At 45.4% G+C, this 24319-nt stretch overlaps 1 protein-coding gene across 1 annotated transcript in view; it reads left to right on the top strand.

The window, feature by feature from the left end:
* Window positions 1-23230, top strand: part of LOC127310414 (uncharacterized) — a 40317-nt gene extending 17087 nt beyond the window's left edge. Inside the window, exon 4 of the mRNA XM_071822197.1 lies at window positions 23227-23230. Coding sequence (XP_071678298.1) covers window positions 23227-23230 — 4 coding nt within the window. The remainder of the gene's footprint in view (window positions 1-23226) is intronic.
* The last annotated feature ends 1089 nt before the right edge of the window (window positions 23231-24319 follow it).

A 24319-nucleotide genomic window follows, 5' to 3' on the forward strand; every position in this document is an offset into this window, starting at 1 on the left:
TCCGGAGACTCCTTGTCCCACGTGTGTAAAGGTGACAGTGTGTGCACCGTGTGGGTCTCTTAGGCTATATTTCACAGAATACTTATTCACTGTTATGAATGGCATAGTGAAGTGCTTATTTATATCTCTTTATGATTGCAATGTGTTTTGTATCACAATTTATCTATGTGCTACTCTAGTGATGTTATTAAAGTAGTCTATTCCTCCTACACGGTGTAATGGTGACAGTGTGTGCATCCGTGTTAGTACTTGGTTTATGCTATGATTATGATCTCTTGTAGATTATGAAGTTAACTATTGCTATGATGGTATTGATGTGTATTATTCCTCCTACATAGCATGAAGGTGACAGTGTGCATGCTATGCTAGTACTTGGTTTAGTCGAATTGATCTTTCATACACTCTAAGGTTATTTAAATATGAACATTGAATTGTGGAGCTTGTTAACTCCGGCATTGAGGGTTCGTGTAATCCTACGCAATGTGTTCATCATCCAACAAGAGTGTAGAGTATGCATTTATCTATTCTGTTATGTGATCAATGTTGAGAGTGTCCACTAGTGAAAGTGTAATCCCTAGGCCTTGTTCCTAAATACTGCTATCGCTGCTTGTTTACTGTTTTACTGCGTTACTACTGCTACAATACTACCACCATCAACTACACGCCAGCAAGCTATTTTCTGGCACCGTTGCTACTGCTTATTCATACCACCTGTATTTCACTATCTCTTCGCCGAACTAGTACACCTATTAGGTGTGTTGGGGACACAAGAGACTTCTTGCTTTGTGGTTGCAGGGTTGCATGAGAGGGATATCTTTGACCTCTTCCTCCCTGAGTTCGATAAACCTTGGGTGATCCACTTAAGGGAAAACTTGCTGTTGTCCTACAAACCTCTGCTCTTGGAGGCCCAACACTGTCTACAGGAAAAGGAGGGGGGCGTAGACATCACGAAGCTACTTAAACAACAGGTGAACTTGTTTCTAAATGGTACGTTGATTGATGAGAACTTTATACTGCCTAAGTCCTATTACTTATGTATCATCAGGTACCAAGAGGAGACGGGCATCGCACGAGGAGTAGAGGAGCAGCTGGACATGAAGACGGACGTCAAGATGGACGTGAAGCTAGACATGGAGTTGGACATGAAGATATCTCATGGACGCGCGAGGGAGGAGCAGGAGGCATGCGCGAGAGGAGAAGTTGACGTCCAGGCCGGTCCAGCACCCGGTTGACCGGATGCCAGACCGGCCGGCCCGGTCCGTGGCCCGGTTGACCGGATTCCAGACCGGACCTGTCAACACCCGGATTTTTAAGTCTAGATGCCTATTATGCCATTCCTCGCAATCCCAGGAATATTGTTTTTGCGAGACATAATAGATTGATATCACAACACATCATTCATTACATACCATAATCGTCTTACAAATAAAGGATCACATGATCCAGTCTCATTACAAAAATAGAAGTTCTAATGATCCATTACATAACACATAACGGAAGCGAAATAGCGTAGTAGTAGTCCATCTATTCCACAGGCAACTGTTGATGTCAGGAGTGGTCCTAGTTGTCGTAGACGTCCTGCTGTCCTTCTTCCGGGTTCTGGTACTCTTCTTCATAGTCTGGCCATTTGAATAGCCAGGGACACAGCCATGAGTACTTTAAAGTACTCGCAAACTAATACTAAGGTAAACACTATCAACTATAGTAAAGGGGTTCTAAGCTCTAGTTTCATTTGCATAAAGCCAGTTTTATTTCATAAACACTTTCAATAATCAAAGCCTCTTCAATTAATTAACTCAAGTGGGAACATTGGTGTCATTCCCACAACTCAGTTGTGATTCAAAGTCAAAGTCACCTTTCAATTCAAATCCCAAGTCACCATTCATATTTTTTGAAAAGTTCCGATGACGGAACAGTATGGCCTTTCCAACTGTCCATAACCGCGGACGCGGCTATTCGAATAGGTTTAACTCTGCAGAGGTTGTACACTTGTGCCACAACAATTGCAATAGTTCGTCAGGGGTAACTGGCCCTGATTTATCGTACGCAGTACGCGAACTACCAATCCTAACCTTTCATTTACATACTCTAGTATAGGCACCTCTCCCCATGAGCTTGGCCTCCCGGTGAAAACAAACCGTCAACCCGGGAACTGCACAGGGCTTGGGCCGGACATTCACCTCGTTTCACGTCATTTCACATCACTTCACCAGTATCGGACGCAGCCTCGGCATAACCCCTACGACGCTTGTTCAGAGGGAACCCATACTAAAATACATAAGTTTCCAGCTAAGCCTTACCCAGATTCAGGTATTGTGGGGGTACTTGTAAAATTGGAATGGTATCGCATCCGAACCCAACCATCAGTTTTGGTAAAATTCACCAAGTCATTCACAAGTCATATTCACCTTCAAAATCTTTCAATAGAATGACTCATCATTCCAAGGTTTTCAAAGTCATTTCAATTCACAAGTTCCCAAATAGAGTAGTCACTTTTAATATTGAGCACTAGCAACTAGTTATGAGGGGTGCTAAGTATCTTGGAGCTTGCTAATCTAAGTGTGAGGCTCTTGTACTACTCTATAATCCAACCAAGTAAAATCATAAGTCAAAAAGTAACTTTGATAAATAAAATCAAGTAAAGCTTGTAAAGTAAAAAATACTTGGGATAGGTTCATAAGGTAAAAAGTAATGGTGCCTTGCTCTTGTAGAGCTTTGCACTTTGCAAGAAGATAAACTTGCAACCAAAATAGTTTGCATTATTCTAGCTTGCATTGGTAATATCTTGCCTTGGTTGGTGATGTGATCAAAGTTCTCTTGCTCTTCCTCTTGGTAGAAAACCTCTTCCTCTTGATGGTCTCCGGTACTAGCGTCTATAAACGAATACGAGGATACAATCACCAAACAACACTTAGGTATTCTTAATTAGCCTTAATGGCTCACACAATTGATCTAGCATCACTACCTAACATTTATCCAAAAATTATTCTAGGGTTTCCTTATTTAATATTAGGAAAATAATTTCCTCTCATTGAAAATTGGAATTAGGGTTTCTCTTTGGTTTGGGAGAAATAATTTCCTCTCATTGAATTCTTCTTAAGATTTAATCTTCTCAAATAACCAGGGATGATCCCATGTTGACCAAGGTCAACACTTCACACTTATTATTTGAGAAAAGTGATTTAAATGAGATTCATCATCTCATGTGATTTAAATAACCATTGCAATTTAAAAACTATATTGATTTAAATTCTACGAGTGAGCAATTATGAGCCTATGCAGTATAGGTCATCACATTACTTCATAATACTTGAGAAAATTATTTAAATGAGGTGCTACACCTCATAGATTTAAATTCCTAAAATTTTGATATAGCTTAAATGGACTAGTATTGACTACATAGCCAATATTTTGCTTCTAGCCCATGATCATGTACAGGACCTATATTATATTTTTACCTAGTAAATTAGAGTTGGTGAGATGTGAATTATTTCAATTGGATTCACTTCAAAATTCAAATTGGTTGATTTTTAAGATTTATTTGAATACTGAAAAGTATCTGCTTTGTTATTTTTGCTATTCAAATTCTACACAAGATATGAGGTTGAATCCAGTGGGTTTGGCTAGATAAATTCATAATATTTCCAGAACATTTTGAATCACAAGATTTGGATTTGTAGATTTAAAACTATTCAATTTATAGCACAGACCAGAATTGAATAATTGCTGAAATGGATTAATACAAAGTTTAAATTGTTGGGCTGCGCGGGAAAACAGATGGGCCAAAAAGGTTTGAATAGAGGAACTGGCCCAGTAACGATTCGGGCCAGCTGACAGGGGGTCCCACACGTCAGTGGCTTTGATTCACCGAAGCGGTAAGGGCTCACCTCGTCCGTTGGATTAGATGCAGATCGGGTGGTCGACAGTCGTCGTCGTCGATGGGGGAGAAGAGCTTGCTGCGCCGGCGAGGTAGGGGGTCGGCGGCATGACGGAGGTTACCGCGGGGCTCTGCTGGGTGCGAGGCGATGTTGTCAATGGTGAAGAAGCGTCTGGTAGCGGTGGCGAGGCTCGGGGCGGCGTGAATCGGTGACGGTGACCTGCGGGCTCCGGCGACCGTCGGCTTCAAATTGGAGCAGCTCCGGTGATGTGGTGTCGAATTGATGAGAGGAGAAGGGGCAAGGATGAGAGGGGAGAAGATGGTGTGAAGGAAGAAGGGGCGGGGGAGCTCTATTTATAGGAGGATGAGGAGGCCGTGGGTGCTGTGAAGGGTCGACAATGGCGATGGCGGTCCGAGGCGTGAAAGGGCACGATAGGGGGCGCGTCGTGTAGGCGACGGCTAGGCGGAGCTAACTCGCGTGAAGGGACGGCAGAGGGAGGACGAGAGCGTGCTTGCGACGCTCGAGTGCTTGCAGTACGGGCGCGGCAGAGTTTGCGATGATGTCTTCGTCTACGGCGCAGGCGACGGCCAATGGCGGTGTCTGGCGAGGTCCTGGCATGGTGTGGAGTGTGCACGCACAAGTTGAGGGGAAGAGAAGGACGACAGCGTCCAGGCGAGGCAGTGCTCTGGCGCGTCCAGGGCATTGTCTGGGCGTGCTCACCGCGTGCGTGGCCTGCCGTGGCGAGGTACTGGGCGCGCGTGTTCTGGACCATAGCGTGTGTCTCTTTGCTTGGGGCTGGTACTAGCATGCTTAGGGGAGTGCAGGGAAGCTAGTTGACATAGTGAGGTGGATAGGAGAGGACCAGGGAGAAATGGAGTGAGGGTGGCCGGCATGGAACATGGCATGGATGAAAATTGATCATGGCCTCACTTTCCTCAGGGCTGCAGGGCATAGGATGATGCAGGGATGGTACCAGTAGCACAATGATCAAAGATAGAAAGGGATTTAGGCAAAAGTCCAGAGGTTAATAGCATGTATCAATTTTCCAGATTTGTGCACACAACATGTTTGATGAAATGGCCGCATGAAGAAAATGTAGAAATTTTGCAATTCTTTTTGGTGGAGTTCATTTATATAATTAATGTGATGGAATGGTGGTGTTGGTGTTCATTTTGGTGAAGGTTTGTGAGAATTCAAATTTGGGGTCATCTTCACTTTATTTCAAAGTCACCACTTGTCAAATCTCTACTGGTCAACCTGGTCAAAGTTAGCATGTGTGGTCAACATGAAAGTTGTTCACCTTGACAAGGTCTTGGATGACATGGCAATAGTTGACCAAGTTTGGTTGAGGAACCAGAAGATAAATGGGTGCAAAGTGGTGAAGAAAATAAAAAGGGGACATATGACCATTATCGTATGTGTGATGATTTTGAGATTTTCTTTGGTTTGATTCTTGTTTCTTTGATGAAATTGTGTTTGTTTATCATATATAAGAGTTTTACAAACAATAGATCAAGCAATGTTGGCCTTTGGTGAAGATTTGCAAAATTGGCCTTATGTGTATGTGAGTGAAATTGGGATTTTCTCACTATTTGATTTCTCTCCATTTGATTTGACTTTTCTTGACTCTAATGTGATTTTTATTAGTTTAGAAACATTTTCAAACTATTGAACCTATTCCAAAAGGTCTAGTTCAAAGATTTGCAAAAATGGCCATAACACATAAGAGGTGATGTGTCAAATTTCATTATTCTTGTAAATTGTTCCTCTTGCTTTACTTGTGCATGGGTTAGGGTCAATTTAGTATTAGATTAGGTTTAGAGGTGGTTTCACATCATTTGGTCAAGGTTTAAAGTCATAGAACAAGAATTGGTTATTATGGCTATGAGTCACATATGCCTCTATGCATATGTTGCATTTGAGTTTTAATTTGACTTGGCTTGACCTAATTGGTGTTGTTGAGGGTTGAAATGGTATATAGGATTGATCCAACCATTCACAACAAGTCTTAGGGTCAAGATCCTTAAATTCACATATTTGTTATTTTACTCTCATATGCCTTTATGGCATTTTTAGTTTCTTTTTTATTTTCTTGTGTTTCACTTTGGGTTTGGTTTGCAAAGCACTAGGTAAGGTGTATGAAGGTTTTCCAAACCTCAAAACAAAGTAGAGGAGCTTAGGGTAAAGATTTATAAACATAGCCATAGGCACATATGCCTTTTTTCTTATTTAATTTCCTTTTATTTTATTTTAACTAGGATGGTGAAAAGAGAGGTGAGGTTTAGGGTTTAAGCTCACTTCAAAATACTTTAACAAGCAATCATGGCAATAGCACAAGGATTAAGCATGATCACTATGTATCACACTTAATTTAATAAAAGTTTTTGTTGGTTCCAAAATTTGGAACTAGGGAAATTCATTTGTTTTGTTTTGAAATTTTTGGGATGTTACAAACCCTTCCCCCTTAAACAAATCTCGTCCCGAGATTTTAAGAAAAGTTAGGTTCCTAAGAGAGATTGAGCATTTTATTAACAGGCAGACATACTTGGCATGGTCTGGGGTGCTTCCTGAGCTTCAGTGGCAGTCATGTGGTAGAGACGGCCGTTGTTGTTGTTCTGGTTCCTTCTACCTGCGAAGCGACGCTGTTGCTGAGCAGGTGCAGCGGTATTGGCGGCAATCTTGGCAAGCTTCTTGGGGCACTCGTTGGAGTAGTGACCCACAACTCCACATTCATAGCAGTTGATTGTTGCCTTGTCTTTGGGGATGATGGGGGTGGCATTGCTTCCAGTCCTTGGGGCAGTATTGGCGTTGTTGTTGTTTCCATTGTTGTTGTTGCTGTTGGGGTGGTTGTTGTTGTTGTGGCTGTTGTTGTTGTTGTTGCCTCCGGGCTTCGGGGGTCCTCCGTTGTTGTTGGTGTAGTTGGGGCGATAATTCTGGGCAGGGGGCTTGTTGTATCTTGGGGTAAATCCTCTAGAGGAGTTGTTGCGGTACTTCTGGGTATGGTGGGGTCCATTCCGGTTCATCATTCTGCGCTTGCGGTTCTCATTGGCCTGATGCAGCTTTCCTTCCATCTGTATGGCTGAGTCCACGAGGGCTTCCAAGTCAGCGAACGGAATGTTCACTAACACAGTTTGCATCTCATCGTGCAGTCCGTTCAGAAATCTCTCCTTCCTTTTCTCATTGGTGTCGGTCTCATCCGGGGCGTACCTTGACAGAGTGAGAAACCTGTCGCGGTATTCCACCACGAACATCCTTCCTTGCTTGAGTTCACGAAACTCGTCTCTCATCTTCTTGATCAGTCCTTGGGGCACATGGTACTTGCTAAACTTCAGCTTGAAGTCTTCCCAGGTCATCATTTGTCCCGCATTCATTGCACGGGCACTTGTCCACCAGGCTCTGGCAGGTCCTGACAGATAGTGGGTGTCTGTTATCACCAGAATTTGACCGAATCAGAGGTGGGCCGCGATCAAGATGGGCTTGAAGAATATACATGGAAGAACATACGTGAATCGGCCTTATATGCAAAGTTTGGGCTAGTTTGCCCGTGTATCTGTAATATAGTAGGATACGTGTCGGTTAGTTAGGGTTTGGCTCGTGCACGGTTGGGATTATTCCCACGTTAGAAAGTCTACGGACTATAAATATGTATCTAGGGTTTATGAAATAAACAACAATCATGTTCACCACAAACCAATCTAGGCGCATCGCCAACTCCCTTGTCTCGAGGGTTTCTTCCGGGTAAGCATCATGCTGCCTTGCGATCTAGGCAGTACAAGTTTATTCGTTGTTCATGCGTTGCTCGTACTGAAGCCTTTTTGATGGCGAGCAACGTAGTTATCTTAGATGTGTTAGGGTTAGCATTGTTCATCGTATCATATGCTGTCGTCGTTTAACCCTGAGACATCTAGCCGCCCTTACACCTATCTTAGGTGTAGGGGCGGCACCCCGCTTGATCATTATTTAGTAGATCTGACCCGTTATGATTGCTCCTTGTTCTTCAAGGATTAGTTTAATATCCGCATAGTTAGGCCTTACAAACGGATTGAAGGATCCAGTGGCGCGTAGGGTGTAGTTTTCTAGCCCTAGACAGGATGTTCCGGGGATCAACCTCGTGTTGGTTTTTAGGCCTTGTTTAGGGACGGTTTACGATCACCGTGCGTGGCCGCTAGGCTCAATCACGAGTAGGACGTTCCGATTATGTGGTGAAAACCCTAAATTGTAGTAGGTCGTTTTAGCTTTATATTGATCAAGCAGGACCACCATATATTCGTGCACCTCGTGCGAATCATGGGTGGATCGGCTCTTTGAGCCGATTCACAGGACAACCTGAGAGCCGATCGAGGCTCGTATTTAATGTTTACGTGTATGCCATGCAGGAAAATAAGCGAGGCATCTCCATCACCTTCCTGACCAGGTATAGGTCAGGTGGCACGCCCTTGCACCAGCATCGGACGTGCGTGCCGAGTCTTTGCGGGCTATCGCTCGGAGGGACCAGGGCCAGCCGCAGTCCTGGGAGCCTCCCGGCTCTACTGTGTTGCCCGTCGCTGCTCGCCGGTGGGTTTCTGACCGCAACACATTCTGGCAAGCCCGGTGGGACTGTCTTCGACATCAACCGCATCGCCATCTACATCTGAGATGGCGGACGGCACCCCAGTCACGTACGAGGATCTGACCGAGGAGCTCAAAAAGAAGTATGACGAGGTCAAAGCGATCCTCGAAGCCGACCTCATCGGCTCTTTTCACAGAACCCGCTCACACGGCATCCGGTGGAAAGGGTTCTCACTTGAAGGCGCGCTCGATGGGGTGGACCTGTCCGCCCCGTCAGAAGAATGCACCAGGTCCCTGCGTCAGGAGGTTAACTTCATGGTGGCTCATTCGCTACACCGCCATTCTGAGAGCCTGGTGAACACTTTGGAGCGTGTCGCTCTGCGGGTGATCCAGGAAATCATGAGGCATCAGTACTCTCCGTCAGGACCAGCTCTCGGGACTTACCAAGGAGAGATGCCACTCCAGTCCCGTCCACCGCTGCCATTCGCGTTGGCAGCACCGGAAGTGCCGAGTTCACCGGCATACGTCGTCTACAAGATCGGTGGTGACCCTAGTGACTACCAGTTCTTGCATGAGGCGCCGAAGGAGATCCCTCACGGGTACACGTGCACATACGTGCCAGACTGCAGTAACTGGGCACTCACAAACCAGACTGCAACAGTAGGGACCTCTGGAACAACAGGAGGAACTTCGGGAACAGATCTTGAGAAGCAGAGGTGGCTAGCTAAGTATGCTACTCCGACAAACCTCCAGAGCTCAGCTCCTGCAGTTGGCTCAGAGCTGGAAAAGCAAGCATGGCTGGCTAAGTATGCCACTCCGGCGAATCTTCAGAGTTCGACTCCTGCAGCCAGCACCGCGGATCAGATCAGTACCATCCTGAGAGACCAGTTCGGCATGGTGCCGAAAAGGAGGACAATCGGCTATTCCAAGCCGTACCCCAACGAGTACGAGTTGATCCCGCTACCACCCAAATATCGGCTCCCTGATTTCTCCAAGTTTAATGGATCAGATGGTTCCAGCTCCATCGAGCATGTGAGCCGATATTTGGCACAGCTGGGCACGATATCAGCAGCAGATGAGCTGCGTGTGAGGTTCTTCGCACAGTCCCTCACAGGATCGGCTTTCGGGTGGTACACATCGCTGCCACCAGACTCAATCCCGACGTGGAAGCAGTTGGAAGAGCAGTTCCACATGCAGTATCACTCAGAGGCTTCCGAGGCCGGCATTGCCGATCTAGCACAAGTACGTCAGAAGCGTGGAGAAACTGTGGCAGAATACGTCCAGCGCTTCAGAACTGTTAGGAACCGGTGTTATTCGGCTCGTGTGACTGAAAAAGAAGCAGTCGAGTTGGCAGTGGTGGGCCTTGCATCACCAATCAAGGATATGGCCTCCCAAGCAGACTACCCTTCACTGGCGCACATGGTTCAGAAACTGTCGTTATATGAACAGCGCCACCCAGATTTGTACCAGGACAAATTCAAGCGTGCGGTAGTCCTGGTTGAGGCGGATGAAGACGAAGGCTCTGCGGGAGATCAAGAGGTAGCAGTGGCTGAATGGACTCGGGGGGCAACCCCCGTGTCCTGCAAATGGGTTAAGCCACCAGGTCCGCCCAGAGGGTTTGATTTTGACGTGACTAAAACTGAGCAAATCTTCGACCTCTTACTCAAGGAGAAGCAGCTGAAGATACCCGAAGGCCTCAAAATCCCCACGGTACAGGAGCTGAACGGAAAGCCATACTGCAAATGGCATAACTCGTTCTCCCATACCACCAACGACTGCAGGATGTGGCGTCAGCAGATCCAAATGGCGATAGAACAAGGACGTCTAATTTTCAACCAGTACGCCATGAAAGTCGACACTCACCCCTTCCCCGCCGTTAACATGGTGGAGTGCACTTACCCTGGAGGGTGCCAGCCAAGATTCTCGTTCAACATCAACATGGTAGGACCTGGACACCACTCTGGTAAGGACGGAGACGAGGGCAGCTGCTCTCATAGCAAGGACACAGAGGAAGCCGTTCCACGCGATCGGCTCCGTCACGATGGCAAGCGCTACATCACAGAGGGAGAAGTGAGGAACGTGAGATATCAGCGACCTCTCTCTGATCACCTCCTCAACAAGTATGTGAGTCAATATGACCAACGCCGACGACCCAACGACGATGATGAAAGAGATCGTCTGGCTAGGGACGCCAGGAGACGTCGTCGGCATGATCGCGACGAGGAGAGATATGAGCGCCACGCTAAGGAAAGGTTAAGAGAGCAAGACGACGAGGATAGGCACTGGGACTGCCCCTTCTTCAGACACTGCTGGGATTCAGGAATGAGTCGATTGCCTACAATCGGCAACTGCCCAGAATGTAGACAGAAGAGGAAGGATGCAGCTAACGTGTCCGTGTTCAAACGTCTAGGGCCTCTCCCACCTCGGAACAAGCACACTGAGTCCCCTCGGGTGGAAGATCTCGAGGATTTGGAAGACGATGATGAAGAAGAAGAAGACAGGTACCACCGGCCAAGGTGGTGCCCTGATGGACTCAGCTGTTCCCAAAAGCGTAGGGTTCAGCGACTGCGTGGCTTGGAGGAAGCCGAAAGGTTATACCTGCACACGCTAAGGAAGGCGCGGCCTGATCTGGCCGTGAAAATTCAGCGAACCCTGGATGAAGAGGGTCGACCACAAAAAATGGAGTGGCGCCCCAAGCAAAGGAAAGCCGATGATGAAACATCGGCTGGCACAAACATGGTGTTCATCCTTCCGACGGAGTTTAGTGCTCCAGGATTAGACGAGGCACCCGTGGCACAACTTGATCGTGCCCACGGCCGGTTATCTTTGAGAAGCCACGAGAAAGAAGCTACAGACATCTGAAGGCCCTGTACTTGCGAGGTTATATCAATGGGCAGCCTGTCAACAAGATGCTGGTGGACACCGGAGCGGCAGTCAACATTATGCCATACTCCATGCTACGTCGGTTGGGACGCTCTAGCTCGGATCTGATCAAGACCAACGTGACGCTGAGCGATTTCAACGGCCAAGCGTCTGACGCACAAGGTGTTCTGAACGTGGATCTGACCGTAGGAAGGAAAACCATCCCTACGACGTTCTTTATTGTCGATAGCAAGAGCACCTATGCTGTCCTGCTGGGAAGAGATTGGATCCACGCCAACTGTTGCATTCCATCCACGATGCACCAATGCGTAATACAGTGGGATGGAGATGAGGTAGAGGTCGTCCATGCAGATGACTCAGCCGAGATTTCAATGGCTGGCATGAACGCTTGGGAGACAGCAGGCCAAGAGCCACTCTCAGGCATCAATTTGGACGACTGCGAGCGCATCGACGTGACAAAGGATGGGGTTAGGCTGGTCTTATCCACCGGCCTGACCGTATAGCAAGAACAAACCTATGGACAAACGTGGCGAGGCCGATCCTTGGGATCGGCCCCCAAAGATCTATGCACGAACATTGCAAAACCTTCATTGAGCGCTCCGATCAATGTGGAGGCCGATTCCAGCAATCGGCCAAAATTATCCTCACCACACATTCTGCCTATGTTCAACGTCGATCTAATGGGCAGCGGTTTTACGTCGGCTAATGAGCTAAAAAATCAGCATTGGTCCTACTGGAGCCGACGTTCAAATACAGTGCCTTGACTACTACAGAGCCGATATCTGCAGTTACCTGGCAGATTCGGCTCGGGGGGGCACTTAGTCAGACGAACATGTGCAGATGTGTGCAGTGAAATATTGGGGGCCGATAGAAAAATCGGCCAGTAAAAAAAAATTCTCATGGGTATACAGCCGATGCACGGACATTGACTTTAGAGCTAAGAAACAAAGCCGATGCACAGCCATCGACTCTAGTACAATTATACAAGATCTACCAGCTGCGTGTTCAAGACACGGATTTCGGCCAGGTCGGTTTTCAGTTCAGCCTCAAGGCCAACCTCCAACCTTTTACCCATTAGGCCGTCGGTGTTTCGTCTGCAATATCGGCTTTCAAAGGAAGAAAAGGTGATCGGCTCCGGTGTATCTACCATCGGCCTGGCTAAGTTGGCCACTTTCTCAGCTACGCTCGTGGGAATGACTAGGACCTCTGCATAGTGGCTATCTCAATTGCCTGAGTTCAAGGCCCTTGGACTGAACTGTGTATCCTCGCCACTGTTCTCACCTTAACTGAGGCTCGGGGGGCAGCTGATTTGGTAGGCACTCTGTTTTTGGGAGCCGATTAGGGTTGCATCGGCTGACCCTGCATCATAACCTTCTTCGAAAGCGGTGAGCTGTTGCAGAAGAAGACTACTAGAGCTGTGGAAAGGAGCCTGAAAGGGAAGCCGTCGTCATCTACAGGGTTTGGACCGTCCTGTTGCTGCAAGAAGATGAAGGAGACTGGATTCTCAAAAACAGCCGATGAACAGCCATCGGCTATAGGATTGCAAAGTATTATGGTCAGATATCAAATTACAGTCTGAATTTGAGAAGTGCTTGACTGACGGTCTAATTATTGGGCGTCTGAGGCGAAAAGTCTGATACGTTGCTAACGGAAGACTTGAAATTGGATTAATTGGGAGTCAAATTGGAAGAACAATTCTTATTGATTCAAAGAAGCGGCTTTACAAGAAAGAGCCGATGGCTCTCAAAAGGGGGATCCGATGCCTAGTGCACTGCTACTACTAGTCCTACACTAATTGGCCCTGTTCTAGGGGTCGTCGCTGTCGTCATCGTCGCCATTGTAGCTGCCGTCGGTGCTGTTTCCAGAGAATTCCTCGTCGCTGCTGCCCCAGCCCTCAGCCGGAGCCTCTTCTTCCTCGTCATCATCATCATCCTCGCTGTCCGCCCAAGCGCGGAAGCGCTTCGCCGGCGGATACCCAGCGGAGGAGGAGGAATTATCCTCCTCCTCTTCCTCTTCTTCCTCTGCTTCTTCTTCTTCCTCCTCCTTCTCGTCGGAGGAGGTGGAGTTCGCCCAGGAATGGAGGTCGTCTTCGCTCTCGCTCTTCAGTTCTCCTTCGATAAGGAACTCGAGGTCGTCCTCCCCATCGGTCAGAGGTAAGTCACCATCTGACCCAACGAGTGCTTCGGGTGGGCCATCTGGCACGGGATCAAAGTTCCACTCCTGCTCGCTCGAAGAGGAAGATTGGAGAGAGAGGCCTGAGGAGATGGAGGAAGAGGAAGACATTGCCACAGGGAAAGAGGGTTTTTTAGGTGCCGATGGCCGGAGCCGAGCAAGGGGATGAAGTGGCGAACCGTTCGGCACGGTTAAATAAAGGGGGTATAGTGGAGATTTAATGCCACGGCGGTTTCCGAGGAAGTAGTGCCCAACAAAAAAAAACTGCCAGGTCACGCGGAGAAGTTGGGAAGGCAGGGCATCATGATGATGGATACTGCGACGGTTCTGCCACGACATGACCCGACGGAGGAAAGCAGAGTGATTTTGGAATTATCAATTCCAAAACCAGGGGGGCATGTGTTATCACCAGAATTTGACCGAATCAGAGGTGGGCCGCGATCAAGATGGGCTTGAAGAATATACATGGAAGAACATACGTGAATCGGCCTTATATGCAAAGTTTGGGCTAGTTTGCCCGTGTATCTGTAATATAGTAGGATACGTGTCGGTTAGTTAGAGTTTGGCTCATGCACGGTTGGGATTATTCCCACGTTAGAAAGTCTACGGACTATAAATATGTATCTAGGGTTTATGAAATAAACAACAATCACGTTCACCACAAACCAATCTAGGCGCATCGCCAACTCCCTTGTCTCGAGGATTTCTTCCGGGTAAGCATCATGCTGCCTAGATCGCATCTTGCGATCTAGGCAGTACAAGTTTATTCGTTGTTCATGCGTTGCTCGTACTGAAGCCTTTTTGATGGCGAGCAACGTAGTTATCTTAGATGTGTTAGGGTTAGCATTGTTCATCGTATCATATGCTGTCGTCGTGCAACCCTGAGACATCTAGCCGCCCTTACACCTATCTTAGGTGTAGGGACGGCACCCCGCTTGATCATTATTTAGTAGATCTGACCCGTTATGATTGCTCCTTGTTCTTCAAGGATTAGTTTAATATCCGCATAGTTAGGCCTTACAAACGGATTGAAGGATCCAGTGGCGCGTAGGGTGTAGTTTGCTAGCCCTAGACAGGATGTTCCGGGGATCAACCTCGTGTTGGTTTTTAGGCCTTGTCTAGGGACGGTTTACGATCACCGTGCGTGGCCGCCAGGCTCAATCACGAGTAGGACGTTCCGATTATGTGGTGAAAACCCTAAATCGTAGTAGATCGTTTTAGCTTTATATTGATCAAGCAGGACCACCATATATTCGTGCACCTCGTGCGAATCATGGGTGGATCGGCTCTTTGAGCCGATTCACAGGACAACCTGAGAGCCGATCGAGGCTCGTATTTAATGTTTACGTGTATGCCATGCAGGAAACTAAGCGAGGCATCTCCATCACCTTCCTGACCAGGTATAGGTCAGGTGGCACGCCCTTGCACCAGCATCGGACGTGCGTGGCGAGTCTTTGCGGGCCGTCGCTCGGAGGGACCAGGGCCAGCCGCAGTCCTGGGAGCCTCCCGGCTCTAGTGTGTTGCCCGTCGCTGCTCGCCGGTGGGTTTCTGACCGCAACAGTGGCAAACAGTACTTTTTCTGCGGCTTCAACTCCCGCAACTTCGAGGTTGTTCTCCATGGTCTGGAGCCAGTCATCAGCATCAAGGGGCTCTTCAGTCTTGTTGAATATCAGAGGGTTGGTGTGCTGAAAGTTCTTCAGCTTCGATCCAGGGTGATCGTGGTTTCCATGGCCTTGATTATTCTGAGCTATCTGTTGCAGCGCGGCAATGTTGGCTTGGCGTTCAACTCTCTCGGCTTCTCGGTCTGCCATCATCGTCTGCAGCAGTTGCATCATGGCCTCCTGGGTGGCGTTGCGGGTTGGTGGGGCCATCTGAAGATTGAGGTAGATGATAAGATAAGAGGGAAATTTCTATGGTTTGTTTTGTTAAAGTTTAAAAAGTTCATAACTTGAAAATTTGAGTAGTGTTGCGGGGGTAAAAACCAACAACACTTTTTCATTCATACCAAGCATCATACATTACAAATCTAACACACCGTTGGTTTGAAGAACCATTCATCGCTCTATGATACAAGGGGATCCTGATACAACTCACACATACGAAAGTGCTTTAAATGAAACTACTCTTCAGGGGGGATTCTTCATCTTCACGGGTAATGTGCTTGGCGAAAGGCGAGGGCGTTGTCCAACTCCTTGCGGGTCTTGTACAACATGTAGTCAAGGTAGGCAACACAGTGGTTCATCTCTGGGTGCGGGGGCATGATTATTGGTCTTCCCATGGGGTCATGTCCTGGGTAGTAAATGAAACGGGTATTCTGGAGCTTGTTGATATTCTGTCCGCACAGACGGGCAATTGCTTCTAGCATCGCTCTGACTAGTCCTTCCTTCCAGGTGCTTCCCGTTACAGAAAACCAGATGGTTTCCCATGTTGGGGCTCCAAGCTTTCCTCTCAGATCTGTAGTAACTTCCCACCGAGGTGGTCCTCCTGATGGATTGTTGAGGGGTATTCCGAAGAACTCGGGATACGGGCGTCCTAGATACTCAACCAGTTGTTTCAAATCCTTCTCGAACATGAGGTTTCCTCCGTGGCCAAGCTGATAAGACTTGCAGGTGTACTCCATCTTAGAAGAATTATGATGAGTAAGTTAGAGAAGTGTGTCCAAATATTATGTAGTAGTATAAGAAGAATAGAGCATAACTTTCTTATTTTGAAGAAGATCTCAAGGATAAGAGGGAGAATAAGTTTTCTTAAATAGTCACTTCATTTGTTTTGAAACTAAAATTTTCAGACGTCCATTCTAACTAGGGTCTCCTAAGGTCAACAATGGCTCTGATACCAACTTGTCAACACCCGGATTTTTAAGTCCAGATGCCTATTATTCCATTCCTCGCAATCCCAGGAATATTGTTTTTGCGAGACATAATAGATTGATATCACAACATATCATTCATTACATACCATAATCGTCTTACAAATAAAGGATCACATGATCCAGTCTCATTAAAATAATAGAAGTTCTAATGATCAATTACATAACACATAGCGGAAGCGAAATAGCGTAGTAGTAGTCCATCTATTCCACAGGCAACTGTTGACGTCAGGAGTGGTCCTAGTTGTCGTAGACGTCCTGCTGTCCTTCTTCCGGGTTCTGGTACTCTTCTTCATAGTCTGGCCATTTGAATAGCCAGGGACACAGCCATGAGTACTTTAAAGTACTCGCAAACTAATACTAAGGTAAACACTATCAACTATAGTAAAGGGGTTCTAAGCTCTAGTTTCATTTGCATAAAGCCAGTTTTATTTCATAAACACTTTCAATAATCAAAGCCTCTTCAATTAATTAACTCAAGTGGGAACATTGGTGTCATTCCCACAACTCAGTTGTGATTCAAAGTCAAAGTCACCTTTCAATTCAAATCCCAAGTCACCATTCATATTTTTTGAAAAGTTCTGATGACGGAACAGTATGGCCTTTCCAACTGTCCATAACCGCGGACGCGGCTATTCGAATAGGTTTAACTCTGCAGAGGTTGTACACTTGTGCCACAATAATTGCAATAGTTCGTCAGGGGTAACTGGCCCTGATTTATCATACGCAGTACGCGAACTACCAATCCTAACCTTTCATTTACATACTCTAGTATAGGCACCTCTCCCCATGAGCTTGGCCTCCCGGTGAAAACAAACCGTCAACCCGGGAACTGCACAGGGCTTGGGCCGGACATTCACCTCGTTTCACGTCATTTCACATCACTTCACCAGTATCGGAGGCAGCCTCGGCATAACCCCTACGACGCTTGTTCAGAGGGAACCCATACTAAAATACATAAGTTTCCAGCTAAGCCTTACCCAGATTCAGGTATTGTGGGGGTACTTGTAAAATTGGAATGGTATCGCATCCGAACCCAACCATCAGTTTTGGTAAAATTCACCAAGTCATTCACAAGTCATATTCACCTTCAAAATCTTTCAATAGAATGACTCATCATTCCAAGGTTTTCAAAGTCATTTCAATTCACAAGTTCCCAAATAGAGTAGTCACTTTTAATATTGAGCACTAGCAACTAGTTATGAGGGGTGCTAAGTATCTTGGAGCTTGCTAATCTAAGGGTGAGGCTCTTGTACTACTCTATAATACAACCAAGTAAAATCATAAGTCAAAAAGTAACTTTGATAAATAAAATCAAGTAAGGCTTGTAAAGTAAAAACTTGGGATAGGTTCATAAGGTAAAAAGTAATGGTGCCTTGCTCTTGTAGAGCTTTGCACTTTGCAAGAAGATAAACTTGCAACCAAAATAGTTTGCATTATTCTAGCTTGCATTGGTAATAGCTTGCCTTGGTTGGTGATGTGATCAAAGTTCTCTTGCTCTTCCTCTTGGTAGAAATCCTCTTCCTCTTGATAGTCTCCGGTACTAGCGTCTATAAACGAATACGAGGATACAATCACGAAACAACACTTAGGTATTCTTAATTAGCCTTAATGGCTCACACAATTGATCTAGCATCACTACCTAACATTTATCCAAAAATTATTCTAGGGTTTCCTTATTTAATATTAGGAAAATAATTTCCTCTCATTGAAAATTGGAATTAGGGTTTCTCTTTGGTTTGGGAGAAATAATTTCCTCTCATTGAATTCTTCTTAAGATTTAATCTTCTCAAATAACCAGGGATGATCCCATGTTGACCAAGGTCAACACTTCACACTTATTATTTGAGAAAAGTGATTTAAATGAGATTCATCATCTCATGTGATTTAAATAACCATTGCAATTTAAAAACTATATTGATTTAAATTCTACGAGTGAGCAATTATGAGCCTATGCATATAGGTCATCACATTACTTCATAATACTTGAGAAAATGATTTAAATGAGGTGCTACACCTCATAGATTTAAATTCCTAAAATTTTGATGTAGTTTAAATGGACTAGTATTGACTACATAGCCAATATTTTGCTTCTAGCCCATGATCATGTACAGAACCTATATCATATTTTTACCTAGTAAATTAGAGTTGGTGAGATGTGAATTATTGCAATTGGATTCACTTCAAAATTCAAATTGGTTGATTTTTAAGATTTATTTGAATACTGAAAAGTATCTGTTTTGTTATTTTTTCTATTCAAATTCTACACAAGATATGAGGTTGAATCCAGTGGGGTTGGCTAGATAAATTCATAAGCTTTCCAGAACATTTTGAATCAAAAGATTTGGATTTGAAGATTTAAAACTATTCAATTTATAGCACAGACCAGAATTGAATAATTGCTGAAATGGATTAATACAAAGTTTAAATTGTTGGGCTGCGCGGGAAAACAGATGGGCCGAAAAGGTTTGAATAGAGGAACTGGCCCAGTAACGATTCGGGCCAGCTGACAGGGGGTCCCACGCGTCAGTGGCTTTGATTCACCGAAGTGGTAAGGGCTCACCTCGTCCGTTGGATTAGATGCGGATCGGGTGGTCGACAGTCGTCGTCGTCGACGGGGGAGAAGAGCTTGCTGCGCCGGCGAGGTAGGGGGTCGGCGGCGTGACGGAGGTTCCCGCGGGGCTCTGCTGGGTGCGAGGCGATGTTGTCGATGGTGAAGAAGCGTCTGGTAGCGGTGGCGAGGCTCGGGGCGGCGTGAATCGGCGACGGTGACCTGCGGGCTCCGGCGACCGTCGGCTTCAAATTGGAGCAGATCCGGTGATGTGGTGTCGAATTGATGGGTGGAGAAGGGGCAAGGATGAGAGGGGAGAAGATGGTGTGAAGGAAGAAGGGGCGGGGGAGCTCTATTTATAGGAGGATGAGGAGGCCGTGGGTGCTGTGAAGGGTCGACAATTGCGATGGCGGTCTGAGGCGTGAAAGGGCACGATAGGGGGCGCGTCGTGTAGGCGACGGCTAGGCGGAGCTAACGCGCGTGAAGGGACAGCAGAGGGAGGACGAGAGCGTGCTTGCGACGCTCGAGTGCTTGCAGTACGGGCGCGGCAGAGTTTGCGATGATGTCTTCGTCTACGGCGCAGGCGACGGCCAATGGCGGTGTCTGGCGAGGTCCTGGCATGGTGTGGAGTGTGCACGCACAAGTTGAGGGGAAGAGAAGGACGACAGCGTCCAGGCGAGGCAGTGCTCTGGCGCGTCCAGGGCATTGTCTGGGCGCGCTCACCGCGTGCGTGGCCTGCCGTGGCGAGGTACTGGGCACGCGTGTTCTGGACCATAGCGTGTGTCTCTTTGCTTGGGGCTGGTACTAGCATGCTTAGGGGAGTGCAGGGAAGCTAGTTGACATAGTGAGGTGGATAGGAGAGGACCAGGGAGAAATGGAGTGAGGGTGGCCGGCATGGTACATGGCATGGATGAAAATTGATCATGGCCTCACTTTCCTCAGGGCTGCAGGGCATAGGATGATGCAGGGATGGTACCAGTAGCACAATGATCAAAGATAGAAAGGGATTTAGGCAAAAGTCCAGAGGTTAATAGCATGTATCAATTTTCCAGATTTGTGCACACAACATGTTTGATGAAATGGCCGCATGAAGAAAATGTAGGAATTTTACAATTCTTTTTGGTGGAGTTCATTTATATAATTAATGTGATGGAATGGTGGTGTTGGTGTTCATTTTGGTGAAGGTTTGTGAGAATTCAAATTTGGGGTCATCTTCACTTTATTTCAAAGTCACCACTTGTCAAATCTCTACTGGTCAACCTGGTCAAAGTTAGCATGTGTGGTCAACATAAAAGTTGTTCACCTTGACAAGGTCTTGGATGACATGGCAATAGTTGACCAAGTTTGGTTGAGGAACCAGAAGATAAATGGGTGCAAAGTGGTGAAGAAAATAAAAAGGGGACATATGACCATTATCATATGTGTGATGATTTTGAGATTTGCTTTGGTTTGATTCTTGTTTCTTTGATGAAATTGTGTTTTTGTATCATATATAAGAGTTTTACAAACAATAGATCAAGCAATGGTGGCCTTTGGTGAAGATTTGCAAAATTGGCCTTATGTGTATGTGAGTGAAATTGGGATTTTCTCACTATTTGATTTCTCTCCATTTGATTTGACTTTTCTTGACTCTAATGTGATTCTTATTAGTTTAGAAACATTTTCAAACTATTGAACCTATTCCAAAAGGTCTAGTTCAAAGATTTGCAAAAATGGCCATAACACATAAGAGGTGATGTGTCAAATTTCATTATTCTTGTAAATTGTTCCTCTTGCTTTACTTGTGCATGGGTTAGGGTCAATTTAGTATTAGATTAGGTTTAGAGGTGGTTTCACATCATTTGGTCAAGGTTTAAAGTCATAGAACAAGAATTGGTTATTGTAGCTATGAGTCACATATGCCTCTATGCATATATTGCATTTGAGTTTTAATTTGACTTGGCTTGACCTAATTGGTGTTGTTGAGGGTTGAAATGGTATATAGGAGTGATCCAACCATTCACAACAAGTCTTAGGGTCAAGATCCTTAAATTCACATATTTGTTATTTTACTCTCATATGCCTTTATGGCATTTTTAGTTTCTTTTTATTTTCTTGTGTTTCACTTTGGGTTTGGTTTGCAAAGCACTAGGTAAGGTGTATGAAGGTTTTCCAAACCTCTAAACAAAGTAGAGGAGCTTACGGTAAAGATTTATAAACATAGCCATAGGCACATATGCCTTTTTTCTTATTTAATTTCCTTTTATTTATTTTAACTAGGATGGTGAAAAGAGAGGTGAGGTTTAGGGTTTAAGCTCACTTCAAAATACTTTAACAAGCAATCATGGCAATAGCACAAGGATTAAGCATGATCACTTTGTATCACACTTAATTTAATAAAAGTTTTTGTTGGTTCCAAAATTTGGAACTAGGGAAATTCATTTGTTTTGTTTTGAAATTTTTGGGATGTTACATCATCCGTCCGAGTCTGTCTCGACCAGATCTATTCTGGGTCGGTTATTCTTGTATCTTTTCGACCAGAAGTCGTTCCGGACGCCTATATAAGTGCCCAGGACGCCCCCTAGCTGCTTTAGACCACGTTTAAGATAAACCCTAGTTCTTCGTTGTTTGATCTAGCAAAACTATTGAATCCCTACACCATATTGCTTGATATTGTGTAGATCCTGAAAAAGTCTTGTGTGATCTGCTATTCCATTGGGAATTAGACGGTTGCAACTTACCGCTTCGTGGTCGGCGGCTACGTGCGCAAGTGTGTGGAGTTGCGAATATCTTGCAGGGTTGAGAGCTGTTGCAGTGGCGACAGGGACCAATCGAGAGATCTCGTTGCGTCATACAAGTTATCATCCACTACATCGTCGTGTTTCTCCGATGTCATCACCCCGTGATCATCATCACCACCGTTGCTTACTGAGAAGATCGGACCACCCTATATCACGGCCTCTTCTTCTATGTGATTGATACGCCTTCCAGGACGTATTCTCGAAAAAAAACCACCGCCTAAGATAAAAGATCCTTGATTGAAGAATTTTTGTTTCACAGCCATTAATCCCTTTCAAAAGGGAGAGTCAGTTGGTCTAGACGTGCACACGTAATTGACCTCAGGTAAGAGTCACATGAATTCAATTCTCCTCCTACACATCAATGCTAACTATATCTCCAATTCTTCATTCGTCCCGACTTCAACATGTCACGACCTTCGCAAAGCGGCCTCCAAATCCACGATGCATTGCTCCCTAAACCAGCTGACGCAATATCAGTGTTAGGGAAATATACCGCCTTCAGACCGCTCGTGCTCAATGAGTCGGGCTCCATTAGATTTCTCCATGCATACTTAGCGTACAAGAAGCGCCAAGTTGAACACCTCAATATTTTTGAAGACCATCCTGCACCTATACTTGGGCATCGTCATGGAGTCCCAAGAAACCCACGATAGTTTCTTTACCTTTTTAACTTCCTCACCAGAACTTGCAAACCATAGCCACAATATGATCACATAAACCCCTCCATAGATTAAAAATTTGAAACAAAGAAATTAGGGTGAAACGCATACAAACCCTAACAAGGGTGTGCGTCTGGCCTTTTATATTGATACACACGGGGTACAACCGACACGTACAACACCAATATACATACGCTGACAGCCTTCATCAATCTCAGCTATGGGGAACTTGTGGAGATTGCCCTTGCATTCCTGAAATAATGGAAGTGACGGGTGCTTTGTGAAGATATCGCAGGCTGATTTCTAGAAGTGACAAACCAAAGTTGCAACAACTTCTGAGCAACTCTTTCTCGGGTAAAATGGTAATCAACCTCAACATGTTTTATCCGTGCACATGAGACTGGGTTGGAAGAAAGATATGTGGCACCCATATTATCACACCATAAAACTGGCGGGGAGTCTTGACGAACACCAATTAAGTTCCTTGAGCAAAGCTTCCACCTAAATAAGCTCAGCAGTAGCATTAGCCACAACCTTATAACCAGACTTTATGCTAGAGCGAGCCACAATAGCATGTTCGCGAGCACTCTAGGCAATTAAATTCTCACCAACACAAAAAGAGAGCTACACAATCAAATTCTCACCAACACAAAAAGAGAGCTACACAGTGACGAACGTAGATGAAAATCATGACCAAGAGTATCATTAATAAATCGTAGGATCCTCTTGACAGCTGACCAATGCTCTTCTATAGTGGTTGACAGCAAAAGACAAATCAGGCCAACGTTCAAATCCAGAAGAAATCAAAACTGAAAATAGTTAAAATTCGAAAAAAAAAATCGAATAGTGAATCGTTTGATATGAGTCCTATTACTGCACGCTGCAGATGAGAAATTAGGAATTGCCATCTTGCATCCTCGAATGTAGTGAATCGATTGATGAGTCAGTTTGGCCGTTTGCGATTCTAGTAGGATGTTGTCGCCATCGATGGTCTCGTTGAAATGGCCCAGCTCGATCCTCGCCTCATTCAAAAAACACATCTCCATCTGTCACGAAAATAAGTGCATGCGGCCAATCCGACAAGCTAGACATCTTTTTTTGATAAAGACAAGCTAGACATCTGCATCAACTTCTTGTGGTCACACGCATGGTGCATGCATCATCGGGTCCATTGTCGATGTACATGTGCTGGACACCCCCGTGTTTCATGTCTAGCAAACAATTAATTGTTTATCACGTACGCCAGGCCAGGAGCCGCCCCATAGGAAGCGCTCAATCAGAATTCTAGATATAATCAGATTATACGCCCCTGACGTGGCTGCAGCTCACGCGTGAATGCCCAACACCGTAAGATACGTAGGCTTGATACTTTGATAATACAGTTGAGGTTCTCGACTAGACCGGATTCAAATAAATATCTACACTCCAAACCCCTATCCCAAGTAAAATCCAAGTCAATGGACTCACCGTTTTAGAAGGGTATAATGAAGTAAAAGGATAAGTTCTTTAAATGTGGTTCTTTCAAGGTGGGTAATGGTGAGAAAACATGGTTTTGGGAGAACACGTGGCTAGGTAACACGCCGCTATCTCAATAATATCCTTCCCTATATAATGTAGTACAGAGAAAACAAGATTCGATTGCCAATGTTATGTTTCAAAGGCCTCTAAATATAGGTTTTAGATAGAATCTTATGGGTTTAAGTGGAGATAAATGGTTACCCCTTGGCACCCGTTCGATGGATGTGCAGTTGTTCACTCGGCTAGATGCTTTTGCTTGAAACTTAACAACATCTAATGTTTTCTCGGTCAAATCATTGTATGTAATCAAACTGAACGATCATACAAAAAAAATTGCGAATATATAATTGGATGAAGGTTCCACTAAAACTCGTATTTTTATGTGGTTCCTACTCTGCAAAGTATTGCTTACAAAAATATAATTTAGCAAAAATAAATTGGCAAGGAAGCAAGAGATGTTG

Source organism: Lolium perenne, chromosome 6, assembly GCF_019359855.2.
Source record: "Lolium perenne isolate Kyuss_39 chromosome 6, Kyuss_2.0, whole genome shotgun sequence".
Lineage (NCBI taxonomy): Eukaryota > Viridiplantae > Streptophyta > Magnoliopsida > Poales > Poaceae > Lolium > Lolium perenne.